Source organism: Xiphophorus hellerii, chromosome 1 (assembly GCF_003331165.1).
Source record: "Xiphophorus hellerii strain 12219 chromosome 1, Xiphophorus_hellerii-4.1, whole genome shotgun sequence".
In the NCBI taxonomy this organism is placed as follows: Eukaryota; Metazoa; Chordata; class Actinopteri; order Cyprinodontiformes; family Poeciliidae; genus Xiphophorus; species Xiphophorus hellerii.
The window spans coordinates 2,646,254-2,660,099 of record NC_045672.1 but is presented as its reverse complement, the minus strand read 5'-3'; the positions used below and the strand labels follow the sequence as shown (position 1 = coordinate 2,660,099).

General features: G+C 39.1%; 1 protein-coding gene and 1 long non-coding RNA gene across 3 annotated transcripts in view; one reads left to right on the top strand and one right to left on the bottom strand.

Annotated features, from left to right (window-relative positions):
• LOC116723678 (plexin-A1-like) overlaps positions 1–13,846 on the bottom strand; it is a 279,486-nt gene that overhangs the window by 118,830 nt on the left and 146,810 nt on the right. For both annotated transcript variants that reach the window (XM_032568758.1, XM_032568767.1), the window contains exons 6-8: positions 10,586–10,709; positions 10,156–10,309; positions 9,364–9,463 (exon numbers count right to left, since the gene is read on the bottom strand). In XM_032568758.1, coding sequence (XP_032424649.1) covers positions 9,364–9,463; positions 10,156–10,309; positions 10,586–10,709 — 378 coding nt within the window. The remainder of the gene's footprint in view (positions 1–9,363; positions 9,464–10,155; positions 10,310–10,585; positions 10,710–13,846) is intronic.
• Positions 12,940–13,699, top strand: LOC116723692 (uncharacterized). Its single transcript, XR_004340027.1, has 2 exons — positions 12,940–13,158; positions 13,314–13,699. It is a non-coding gene; the product is annotated as an uncharacterized LOC116723692 (long non-coding RNA).

The window sequence follows — 13,846 nt, the reverse complement described above, 5'->3', positions numbered from 1 at the left end:
ATGGCAGGGGGCTTTACATAGTCAGAGATAAGCTATTGAAACCAGTCTCAACTGCAGTCTGAGGTTTCTAATCAATATCAGTGGATTTCCACAGGGAGAGGGGTGGGCTGAGGTTATGCTAACAGTCCGATGTTTGTTAGCAGAGCTCGTGAGTCAGTTCCTCCTCACTATTAACCCCGGGGTTCATTGATTTCTTGTTGCAGGCACGCGTGCGTGCACATTCACAGGCATGCTATGTATGCTCACACCTCTAAAAGCCACACACACACACACCCTTATATGGGGAGACAAACTTACACACACAAGCTGTCACTTGCATTGACATCCAAGCATTCCTCTGGGTCACCTGGCCGGTTGAGACTTGTCTTACAGTAGAGATGTCAATGCCTGGACAATAGACCTGGGGTAAGTGGTTGTGCTGCTGCTGCAATGTAGTCAATAAAAATCGCCTGCTGTTTAGCAAGGCCCAGCAACAGAGCTGGGTCAAATGCCTTTTCATCTCCTCTAAGCTTTTGTTCTTGTGAGGCCGGATCGATGGAACAAAGCTGTTGATATGCAAGCAAGCCAAAGCATGTATGGAGGGAGTCAACAATCATATCCTCAATTAAATCTGGCGAGTGTTGATGAAGTCACAAATCAGGCTGCAATTCTGTCCTAACAAGGAGAGCTCAGTCCGTCTGGGTCGATACTCTGCAGAACGTCCTTTTGGGACATGTCTGTACCAGCTACACACGTCTACAGTCTGACATTTGACCATTTTTCTTTGCAAGCTCAGTCAGACTTGAAAGCTCTGGTCAATAAACAGCAATCTGACTCAATTGGATTTAGACCTGGACTTTGACTGGGACGTTATAAAATGTGAATATGCCTTGAGATAATCTCTTCAATTGCAGCTGTTAGAATTGTTATTCTGCTGAAAGGTGAACCTTTGCTCCATTGAAGTTATTTGCAGCCTCTAAAAGCTTTTCTTTCAGAATTGCCTTGTATTTAACTCTACCCATATCCTCAACAACTCCATTAAGCTTCCACAGTCATGCTTAAGGAAGGTAACAGTGGGGATACTGTGGAATTTTAACTCCCTGTTTACACAAAACTAGCAGGATAGTAAAATGTAAATGTTTTGTTACAAACATTGCACCTGTCTTTACATGGTCACGGTGTTTTGGGCAGACAAAAATCTGAATAATGGTCATGTAAATGCCAATCGAAAACATTCAAAGTCAGTCACATCATTTTGCGCTCGCGCCCTCAGGCCCAATTCTTATCAGCATACAGCACAACAATGACAGACTTCCATCTTCAGTCTGAGCTGCTGCATCTTTTGAAAAAATTTGGGAGATTAAGCTAAAACTGCTGATCGTGGAACAAATAAACGAAGACGCATAGATTACACATGCCAGATCTCACACCTCTACAGAAGCAAAGGGTTACAAAAGTTGCCCCTGGATTAGTGAGTCCACAAAAGTTTTACTGCCTCCCACAGGCCTGACATGCATATTACATCATTTCCAGTGCTATTTGTTTTGCCATCTGTTTTCCATGTTGAGCGTAGCTTTTTGTCAGGTAATCAAAGGGAAACATTTCTGTAAACAGGACCTTTGTTTTACATCAGGAATTCTGCATGTTTTAAAATTCAAATTTAAAACCTTTTAAGACCATTATCAGTAAAATTTAAAACCTGCATCATGACAGAAATGCATATTTTATAGAGCAGTAATGTCAAACTTTTTAGCACACAATGAACATAGCATCGTCTTGGTTGGTGTCAGAAGTGAACCAATGACGAATGTCGTCCAGCCAACCGTCGATAAATTTACTCTCTACCCATGAGAGATGCAACAGAGCTAGCCAGCTAGCCAGGTTATACTAACAGCTAGTTATCAGTAGCTGCCGCAACCCCAAAAAACGCAATAATGATGTTTGAGGGTGACTCAAACATTCGTCTGACAGAAAAGTCAAATGAGAAAAGAAAAAAAACATAAGATAGTCCTGCCATGACAACATTTATTGTATTATATTGTTATGTAATTAACAAGGCCATCTTATATTTTCAAATTAATTTAAGACATTTTAAGACCTTAATTTTAGATACATGAATTTAATCTTATACAAGACAAGCAGCATTTTAGAAGTAGATCTAGATGTTCAACTTTATTTTCCTTACATGTTTGCTGTGTCCCATACCTGGCTTATGGCATGGTGCACTGGGCTTTATTCAGGGGCATCAAGGTAGAAAGGACATACGTACGCTGCTCTTTTCAGATCATTTACTTGTAAATTAAAAAAGAAAAGCGATTATGAATATTTTTCCGTCCCCTTTACTATTGTTAATTACGGATGTACTGTCACATTACATGAAAAAACAGCAAATAAATCCTTTTGCAGGACACTATACCTTCTAGTCTAAACAGAGTGGCTTTTCAGCTTGATCGCCAAACAAATCCCTTTGAGTTTTATCCAGTGCCGCTACATAGCAAGCAGCAATAAACTGATGTATACATCATTAGGTTATGCAGCCCAGGAACCAAATGAGAAGTTTAGATTCTCAGTGGGGTGGCTCAGACTCATTACTCGATATTATTGGAGATTGTCAGGGCAATGTCCAAAAGCAGCGAGTCGGTGAGTCTCAACTCTCAGTTTAATTAAAGAAAATGGGATGCATTCATTGAAAATTGGACAATGCCAGAGAAATCAGCACCATCAACTAATGGATGGGTGATCACAAAACAAAGATGAGTCTAAACAGTGTCGCACATGAGGAGTCCGAAAGTTGATGAACAAGGGAGGGGAGGGAAGGTGGCGGGATCGCCTGGAAATGAGAGCGGCTCCTGCAGGCTGGAGTGTGGGCCGATCCCATCCGCTGAGTACCTCCTTTCACTGCTTCTTTCATATTGAAATGGTCATGGCGGCCTGAAGCTGAGTGGGGGGGAGGCGGTCGCTAACCTTTCAGCTGTGTGGGACGCATTATCCCGCCACACAATAACGCACAATCTCCGTCTTGTTTGCTAACACTGCTTTATATTTCTCCTTCCCTCTTCATGCCTCTCCAGCACTCGGGGAATGTGGGTTTTCTTCAATGCTCCGCTCTCCCCTCCAGCACCATCCCCGTTCGCTTCAATCCCTCTCTTTAAAGATGCATTATTCCTCTCTCCCGCATGCTCAATTAAACTATTCCAAATCTCTTTTTTAATGCAAATGCCTAATATTGTAAAAAGCGTATGTAAATAGCTCTCGGCATAATCTGCTGTGCCAAGTCTGCGCCTTCTGTCTCCGTTTGTTGCCTCTGACTGTGAAAGCACCTGTTTGTGCGTTCGCTTAAAGAGGAAGCAGGAGCCGGTGAAGCCGGTGGTGCTTTTTTTTTGCGTCGTGCGTACCTTCGGGCAAGCCGTGCAAAGACACGCACAAGCCCGTCTGGGCCGCCAACCTTTGGGCTGCTCTGCTTGTGCATCAGTGCTGATGCTGTAAAGCCTCTCCACCTGCTCCACACCCACCAGGACAGCTCCATTACCAGCCATCTGAAACGCTGCGACTCCTGCGCATCGACCTCCTACGGGCGGGGTCAAAGATTTCAAGGTCAAAGGTGACGGCGGTAGGGGAGTGGTGTGTAAAACGATGGCTTACATTAAATCTGCCGCACTGTAGTTTTGCTACAGACTCCTGAGGGGGCCCGACATCAAAGGCTTAAACAGCAGCAAGCCTATTTAAGCGGCGAAGTGGGTGGGGGGGCACAGCAGAGAATGCACACCCACGCAAAAACGTGCAGCACACGTGCAGAAAGGCACAGATACTCATGAATGTCTTCCTTTTGCAGTCATTTTAATGCATCCTGCATAGGTTTTAACAAGAAAAAAGACCAAACATTAACAGTCACGTGTTAACAACATATTGTTACATGTGCAGATGATGCTATTCTGTTTGCTCAAAGGAAAATGCAAGAGAAGTGGTCTTGGGGTTAACAGATGAACTGAATGGCGTCTCTTATTGGCTGTAAAAATCCAGTCTCGGGCTAAATACAGAAAAGACAGGTGCAATGTTTGTTTTTTTTATGTTACAAGGAAAATGAAAAATTATTCAGATAAAATTAAAATGTTGAGGAATTTATCTATTTAGGCATGACTTTGAATCTAACCTTAGTCTTTAAAAATCATGTCCAAAAAGCTGAGTCTTTAAAAGTCAAGTACAGTATACATGTGGATCTCTTACTACAGCAGAGCATTTACCTAAATGCCTTTTTTTCATGTTTTGTTATATTGTATGACTTGTATTGTATGGTCACTGGGAAGTGAAACAATTTTAAAACCTCTTCAATCAACATATAAAAGTGTCTTAAAGATGCATGACAAGAAATCCTGACAATATTAGCACCGGCATTCTTTCTAAATCCTTTTAACTTTGAAAAGCTGATATTTTATGTAAACATTTGTTGAGTTTAGAAAACTCATCATGCCCTTGTGACTCTGCCTTTACAAAGGTTCATCTTTTCGAGATCAGATAAGAAGGGCGCCCTCTAGAGGTGAGTGTAGCATCCCAAAATGTAGGACTGCTTTTACAAAAACTTATCTTTTGCCGCAAAGAGTTACCGGAACAGTTTGCCAAATGAAATTCTGACATGTTCTGGTTATGAAATATTTGCAGATTTGGCTAAATATATGGATGTTAAGTATGCAGATTTGCACTTGTTATTGATGAAGGCAAAGAAACTGTTTTGCGAATTATCTGTTGGTTTGAAGTTTGTTTGGTTTAAGTGAGATTTGAATAATGATTTGACTTTATGATTAAACTGGTTTTTCACCAATTCATGATCTGTTAAGTCAAACTCTATTACATCAACCTGTCCAGGGGTAGCAGGTGGAAATTAGCATGTTTTGCTATAACCCCTTACCATGCATTTCTCCTTTTTAAAACATCATTGAAATGTTTTAAAAAGTGGTGGTTTGCCACTGTGTAAATAAATAAACAGTACAACAAAAAACAGAACATCAGAAAGTAAAGGCTGGAGAAGAGACCCAGGTGAGCTCTCCCTCTCCAAGCCCACTCCATTTATGACCATTGCCACACAGAAACTCCAGCCAGAGCTAATTAACGGCCTATTACTATGCAGATATATGCAGGGCCGAGAGCAGATCTCAGGCAATAAATGGGCCTGATGAACAAGAGGCAAGAAAAAAAAGAGAGGTGAGGGAGAGAAGCAATGAGATCAGAGGATGATGGGATGACCAAAGTGTTGTGTGGTAGAGACGCAACACATAACAGGTAGACATAAAACACAGGGTTAAATCTGTAAAATCTTGAAATTCAATTCAGTTCAATGCAAAAGCACAAAAAAGTCTAAAACAGATACAAAAGGTCAAACATAAAGAACTCACCTTAATGTCTGGGGTTCATAATAAAGAATAAACTTATTTCATCATTTGAACTTGGAGAGCAAATGCCATCTAGCTATCACTTCGGAAGAGTTAAAACAAATTAGTGTGGAATAAGTAATGTGTTTAGTTCTATTTTATGATTTAAATGTATCAAAAGGAAGGACAGGCAAGACTGAAAAACTGTAAATGGAAGGAATTAGCAAAAACTTTGTGCTTCTCCCACCTCACATGGCTCTCACTTTGGAGCCTTAATCTCCAAAGTGCCAAATGAAAAAGTTTTTTTGTACCTAGCCTCGTATGGGTCGGCAGCGGAAGTCCACCAACGTCTCCCAGCCAACTGGAGAAACATTTGAACTTATCGATGATGAAGGCAGCTTGCTAACTGGCTGGATAGCAAGGGTATATTGCTGACTGCATACAATTTACCCTAATAGCAAGATATATTAGCCACTGTATTTATTATCAAAGACTAATATGCCTTTGTTAGCTAGCTATATCAGTAGCTAGTTACCGGTAGCCACGAGCAATTCCAGTCACAGAATGTAATTAAGATGTCTCCATGCGACTCAAACTTTTGCCTGACAGAAAACTCCCCCAAGAAAAAAAAAAGAATTACATTCAATACTCCTGTCACGACAAAATTGAAGTCCTGTGATTAACGTATTTAAGGTCAACTTAATCTTTTTTTTAAATTTTAGACATTTTAAGGTCTTGATTTAGACACATAAATTTAAAACTCCTTACAATGCATGGACACCCTGGCAGGAGATCAGATAAAAAGTGAGCCCTCTATAGGTGAGAAGCAGTATTGTTTTGTTTTATGAAACTAACTCCTGGTTGCTTAATCTGGTGGGAGTCTGTGCCTGGTGGATGAGGCTGCAGTCAGACAGAGCGAAGGCTGTCCAAATCCCTGGGCTGTAAATCACACTCAGCAAGTCGTGGTATTGAATGACTTTTAATTTTTTATTTAACCTGTATTTAACAAGACAGGACAGTTAGGGGCTTGCCCCTGATTGGTTGGTTGGTTTATCACTTTGCTGCTCTGTTGGTTTGTCAGCCTGGACCTCCTTTTAGTTCAAGTCCACATGGAGATATACCTGACTAATACAGGGAGGTGAAATAAAGCTGCGGATTTGCAATTACTTATTGACTTATTGAAATCAGCCTCAATTTTTCAGCTAGAAGTGTCAAAAAAATAAAAGGGAAGGAAAATAGGTGGGTGCAACAAGATGTCATAATTAAAAATAAAAAGCACCAGTCAAATCTCAAAAGAAAAATAGAAAAAAAGAAAGGCAAGTCATGAATAAATTAACATAAGAGCTGTTGCTGGTAAGATCTTGTCAGGGTTATTTCAACCATTCATTTGGGAGAATGCTAATGCTGCAAAGAAGCTGTCAGCTTTGTAAGAACTGCTTTTTGTCAGAATCTATTAGAGCACATGATCTGACAGGAACTCTTGACAAATGCTCTCTATCTGTTTGGACTAATGTTCAACTTGGAAGCAACCTAGAAAAAAGGAAATACTAATAACTCTGAAAATGACAAATGTACATACAGGATGACACCTTAGCAGTTCTATGTAATAACAGACAGGCAATTTACCGGCCACCAACTCTGCAGGGGTCAACGCAGCATGGGGCAGTTACTGGCATCAAGCTAACGTTTAATCAGATCAACCCTTTGATTTAAAGTCGTTATAATGAGATACTGATGATGATGCAGGAGCAGAAATTCACTGCTGCCCCTCCCCTACATATTACTGACCACTATTGGTCAGCTGGTTAATAAAAGGCTACATTATTTACTGGTTAAAATAAAGAAAGATTTCACTGAAAACATTTCAAAGGAGATAAACAGCAATGTAGATGTAGAGCTGTTACATGTCATGAGAATGTTACACATCAACAATGTCTTCAGTCAGAGGCCTCTCCAGATTCATTGCAACACTGACTGTTGCAATGAGAGAAATTGTCTCTTTGAAAATGACATTAATTACGACATTTAATTTTGCTTTGGAATAAAAAGTCAATCTGAATTGAACACAATGTTACACACAATGCCAGCGTTACTCCACAAAGAGAAGAAAGGCAAAAGTGAATAATTCACAATTTCTGGTAAACTACAACTACAGTAAATATTATTGAAATTTGTGCACCAAAATCTAGAACAAGTGTTCTACTATACATCAATTCAAAACACTTTGTAAGACAGAAAATTTATTAAATCATATAGACTTACTTAATTAATTATGAGGAGAATTATATGTAGTTTGCAACTTATATTGTTAATTTAATGCATACGGCCATGAAAACTGGTTCTGTAATTATTGAGGAAGGGGCATTTTGTTTGTTTTTTTCTTTTTACAAGAGTTTTTGTTCTTCCTGCTTCTTTTTCATTAATGCTAGTAAGTGTTGCAATAGAATGTATTTGTGAATTAATGATGAAATTTGTTAGCTTTACTGACTAAATTGATTGTTTTTCTTTGTACACATAGAGTAAAATATCCAACATATGTAGCAAACACACAAAAAGGTTTTGTGAAAACATCAAGAAGCAGACTAAAGCTAGATTCCACAAAGTCTAGATGGAACTAAGGCTGTAAGATACCAGAAAAATATTATTCTGGTATTATTTCTGAATATTGCAATGCATATATAGATCACAACAACCCTGCATTTTCATGACTTTATTGTCTCCATCATTACAATGTCCACACCACCCCTTAGCCTCTCATTTACAATAACCTACAAGTGGGTGGGCATCAGTGGCAGGAGGACAAACACATCACTGACAGCTAAACTGTGAATGAAAGTCCTGAAAAAGTACAGCAGACCAAATATTAAATCCAAACCTGCAAAGGTGGCGCTGATGATATATTGAAACAATTACCTTTTTAAAAAGCACAAACAAGAAAACTGAAGACCTGAGAGGTCTTGTTCAGACCCGGCGCTCACATCCGTCCTGGTGATCTGACCGTACACCCCCCCACACACACACAGTTAAACATAAGAGTGAGCCAACTCAAGGCAGACTGAGGATTCTCAATTAGTTTCACAAACTCAGTTCAAACTGTCCTTAGAGACGCTTTGAAACCTCCCACTCACCTTACATGATTCCACACAGGATCCATTCAATAAACAGCGCTGCTTAAATCCATCTCTGCTACAGGCTCTTTCATACTGTTGGTCAGAATATTCTGAAGTCAGAATTGTTTTCTGCCAGATTTTTTACTGAAATTTGTTTTACTTATATAGAGATTTCTAGTGATTTCCTCTTTTATACTTGAGCCACATTCATCCAATCAAATAAGCTGGATTTGAACCCACAACTTTCAGTAGGTATGAGAGTTTCTCTCTGCATACATGACTAAAACAGATATGTAAAGATCCATGGACTAATGATGACTGATGAATGCATTACTGGGAGACACAAAGAACAACTTTAACTTGGTAAAGTATTTTAAGACTTCCTATTTACTCCTCAAATAACAGATTCAGGCAAATAAAAACCCAAACAAACTGCTTTGAAATCAGTGTTGAAAAGCAAAGCGGTATTCCTTTACTCAAATTAGGAATAAATCACTTCCAAACGGCGTAAATGATGTGTTCTGGGCTCCCAAGCTTGGCTGCTCTTCTAGGCATTGCGTGGATGGGATTCGATTTATTATTTCACTCACCAGTACTCCCTTATTTGCCCGAGATGTAATTAACTAATTGATTTGTTAAAAGCTTGAATATATTGACTACCGAAGAGGCACAGGTTGCGAGCCGTCCTCACTTCTCCCCATTAAAATAAGAGTTACTTGTCAGCCAACATTTTAGCACCGCTGCTTTTAGCAAGAAAGTACATTTACTTATTAGTGCTTGTCACTGCTATGCATGGATGTTTAATATTACTGTGACATGAGTTAATCTGTTCTTTTGCTATTTAATTTGGATCAAATGTAATGTATAATTAGGTTTTTGTTCTGTTTTGCATTTATGAGCGGCTGACTTACGACTGGTGGACGCTGCAGTTGTAGAAGACGAACAAAACGCTGGCAAACTTCTTTCCTGTCTCTTTGGACTTCAGGTAGAGTCTTATTATACGTTGGTCACCTAGAAAGAAACACCAGACATTTGACAGTCTTTTTTACATTATTCCAGCATTTAATTATCATGACCCAACATGAATGACGCCCATTATCTAATATGGAGCTATAAAAATGACGTTGGCATCTAAGTCTTGTGCAATCTTAAAGCATGCCACACACTAATAGCAGTGGCTTTAGACATGTTCTGCTCCTTCAGACATAAAACCCTTTTTAAGTTAAATTGCTCAAATTTCTTGCATAAATAAAACATAGCAGTGCTCCAACTCCTGCCCATCTACTTAGACCTTTTCTGGATATTCCAACTCAGTCAGTCAAAGATGGAGTGATATTTACTTCAAGCACTGGAACATAGTATGTAGCTAAAATGAAAGCTATATATGCAATAGTGTGAATGAGTGAACACGACAGGACAATGGTGGAGTCCTCGACGATTTAAGAGCTAGCAGCTAAATTTTACTGATATCTGCATGAACTGCTGATATTAACTTGAAGGAGAAGGCAGAAGACAAACTAAATGGGGAAGGTCATGGCTGTCAGGAGCCTTAAATTACAACAGAAATGTGAAAATGAACACTGTGAAACAAAATCAAAATAAATAATTTTGACCAGAACACTTTATATGAGGTAATAAATAACTACTAAGTTTCCTTATTAGGTATCTACAAATGATTTAAACCAAAAAAACTAATTAGTTACCCTGGTCTCGCGTTATGGGAGCAATTTCTTTGGTAGAGGGAGACAGGCAGAAGATCCGTCCGCTGTAGATGCGTCCTTCCGTCTCCACGTAGTCCTCAAAGGAGCAGTTCACTCCCGCAGACAGACTGGGCACGTTCTGCGCCTGAAGCACCAACTAGGAAGCAGGACAGAAATCAGAAAAGATGAGCTAGAGCAGAAATTTCAATCAATACACTTCATTACTGATGCCCCCGAAGCAGAAAAACGCTGCTCCAATATCAGCTTTCGGCTCCGGCCTAAACTGATTGCTTTTGATAACACATCAACAAGCTTTATCTAATATCATTTTAGATCCTTTTTCCTGTATGTCTCCCCCTTCTCCAGCTTTACCAACACACAAAAACAGCCCCAAACATCTGAAAAGAAATGAAAACATGACAGGACTCCATACCTGCACTTCTGACATGGTGACAGAGACGGTCTCTGGGTGGACGGACAGATGAACGCACTGCTCCACTCTGGTGGTGAAACGCTGCGGCTCCTCTGCTCGCTCGCAGCGATCCCTCCTCGAACATCTATCACAGGAGATTATCCCACTGTCACATCTCTTTAACAAAGATCCTCAGCATCATATTCTGATATCCCCTTTAATCTCACATTAACAGCTTATTTTACTCTACTTGTTGATGAAAAGTTCTGCAGAAGCTAATAACAGAGCTCCTTTCTCAACTGGGACGCATAAATTGTTGCCATTTATAAAGCCGTGCACATCCCAGTTGTTTACTGCTGTGGATATCACAAAATTATTGATCCGATGTATTTACTTAAAAAAAAAAACTGAGTTTCAGACAAGGAGTCTGTTGATTAGTGTGTGCAGAGATGCATGGAAATTAGAAATAAATTAGGGAAGCGCATACAAAATAACTTGCATTTAAAAAGCTGAGCCCAGCAATTACTGGAATATGTCATGTTAAATGGTGCCGTGTGAACCAAATCAGCCCTTTTTCAATAGCTGTGCAGATCTGCAGGAGCCAAAGCAAAACTAAAATATGTATGAATGCTTACAGCGGCAGTATGTGTAAGGTTCAAGTGTAATGAAATGTCAGCTGTACACTAAAATCTGAATTACTGTGTAAGACACCAGGAACAAGCACACAATGAAAGGGTGCATAAATGACTGACAGCAGCTGCTCAGTCATCCTTCATCTCATTTGTTGACTTGAGAAGGCGAGGTATCTGTTTTTGCTCCAGTTTGGGATCCAGGACAAGTAGAAATATGAAAAGTGTTATACTTTTGTATTTGTCACTTTGTACTTTAATACTCCAAAGTAAACTCAAGTGCCACCAACTACAAAAGTTTTAAGAGGTAAAGAGACCACCTGTGTGTAATTTATTAGTTAAAGTAAACTTCTGCTTTGGTTCAGCCTTTAGATGCATCCCTGCTCTAACACGCCTGAGTCTCTCCGTAATGAGCTCCAGGTTTGCACCTCTTCTCCTGTTGATCCTTGAAACCTCACACTGGCTGCTGATAATAGGAATGTTTTTGTGCCCCCCAACCTAACCTAACCTGACTGATGTGAGCACGTATATCTATGTGAACAATTCATTTGTGGCACGTCAACTCTGACAAACTTTTGCTCTGACTGCTCTGTCTTCACAGCTTGAGAAAGTCTATGTAAATGAACCACATGACGAGCCAATCACAGACAGGTTTTCTTTCCACCCAATCAGAGTATTTATTGCAAATACTGCATTTGCTTGGATAAATTAAACAAATAAAACCAGCAAATCAGGGTACTGCTTCAATGGGCAGAACTTATAAATCAAGATGGAAGGATTCAAGTATTTAATTATCCAAACTGGCTTTTGTAGCTCAGGGTAGTTAGACACACAAATATGCTTCCTGTGCATTTTGGGTAATAATTATACATTTCTCAAGCTACTATAAAATATGTCAAAATTATTTATTCTTTTATCAACAGATTTATAAAGAGAGATCCAGACAAAGTCCCACATTTCTTCCAATTTTTATTGGCATAAATGTTTTATTTTCCTTCAACTTCAGAACTATGCATATCTTTGTGTGGCTTATTGTGCTAAATCTGATTAAAATATATTGGTTTTGTTGTTGTAATGTAACAAAATGTAAACACCTAGTGTGTTAGCACTTCATTGAAGCATTGTTTGAATGTTGATAGTATTAGCATGTGTAACCAAGTCATCTAAAATTCAAAGTACTCTCGTCTACATCTAAGTGTTGCTTATTATTACAGCAGTAAAAGTCCAAGTCCAGCACAGGAGAAAAGAAAACAGCCAAACAAAGCGTTCAGTACTTGCTAGAGATGACTGACAGCAGCTGATCAGTCATCCTTCATCAAGATGGAGCAGCTCATCCATTATCTCTAAATACCTCAGATACAGACTTTGTGAAGGGGAAGTAGCCTCCTTTTCTTTTCTTTTTGGATTCTGTGATAAAGAGAGCTCTTGGAAGACAGAACATTTTCAATTACACCTAATTAAAAAAATGAGCACTGCCCAATTTATTGATGGGATATTTTACTGAACATAATTACAAAAGAGAAAAATTAGGGTTTCCTAATCTTTAAAATCCTGGAAAGTGAAACAGAAATGGAGGCTAACTGAACCATAAAAGAGTAAGATGATATAAAAAAAAAACAGTTAATCAAATGAATGACATGCATAACAAAGTTATATAGTGTATTTCTGTCAATGAACCTTAACGAACCCACTTGGACAAAACAAAGATGGGAGGCAGAGACGGCCAAATTAATCTCTGACAAAACATGGGAGGAAGTCTGGACGGAGGCACATCGAGTTACAAACTCAAATACGTGGCGGGAATATAAATGGAAAATTATTAGCAGATATTTCAGGACCCCAGATGTAGTTTCCAAGATGGATCCTAAAGTACCAAGCTTGTGTTGGAGAAACTGTGGCTCAGCGGTCCCCAATCTTACACACATTTTTTGGTCATGCCCCAAACTTCAAAACTTTTGGGATGAGGTGTACAGGGCTATAAACCAAATCTTCCCAGAAGTTATACCAAAGGATGTTACAGTTGCGTTACTTGGTATTATACCAGATGGTCTGCAAGGACGGGCCAAAGTATATCTGTTAAATGTCCTTTTTACAGCAGCCCTGAAATGCATTACAATCAGGTGGATGCAGTTGGAGCCACCTTCCTATGACTTATGGATTCAAAAAGTAAGGGAATTGTATAAAATGGAACAGATAACCTACTCATTAAGACTTCAAAAAACCACTTTTAGCCAGCAGGGGGCCAGCAGAAGCTCTGTTTATGTAAATAAGCCTAACAAGTTTGTCTCTTGGCATATGGTGTTTAGCTATCCTGCCCAAATTGTATCCTTATTTTAATGTTGTATGGTGAGGAGTCTACAAATGTGATGCTGAGGTTGTAAGATATCATGCCAAGATGTTTATTTTATGGAAAACTTTATATTGTCAACACTTGTGTTATGTACCATTGATGTATGGCTGTATTATTGCTCTGTAAAAATAATAAAAATGTAAGTTCTAAAAAAAATGAATGACATGCATCTTACCTACCTGATGTAAGAAGTGTTCAAGTTTCATATATTCAACCTAAATGTAGCACCTTTTAGGTATTTTTGGACAGTTCTTTTTAACACCATGCCACTAAAACAACAGCGTTTAATAAAGGGATTAGATC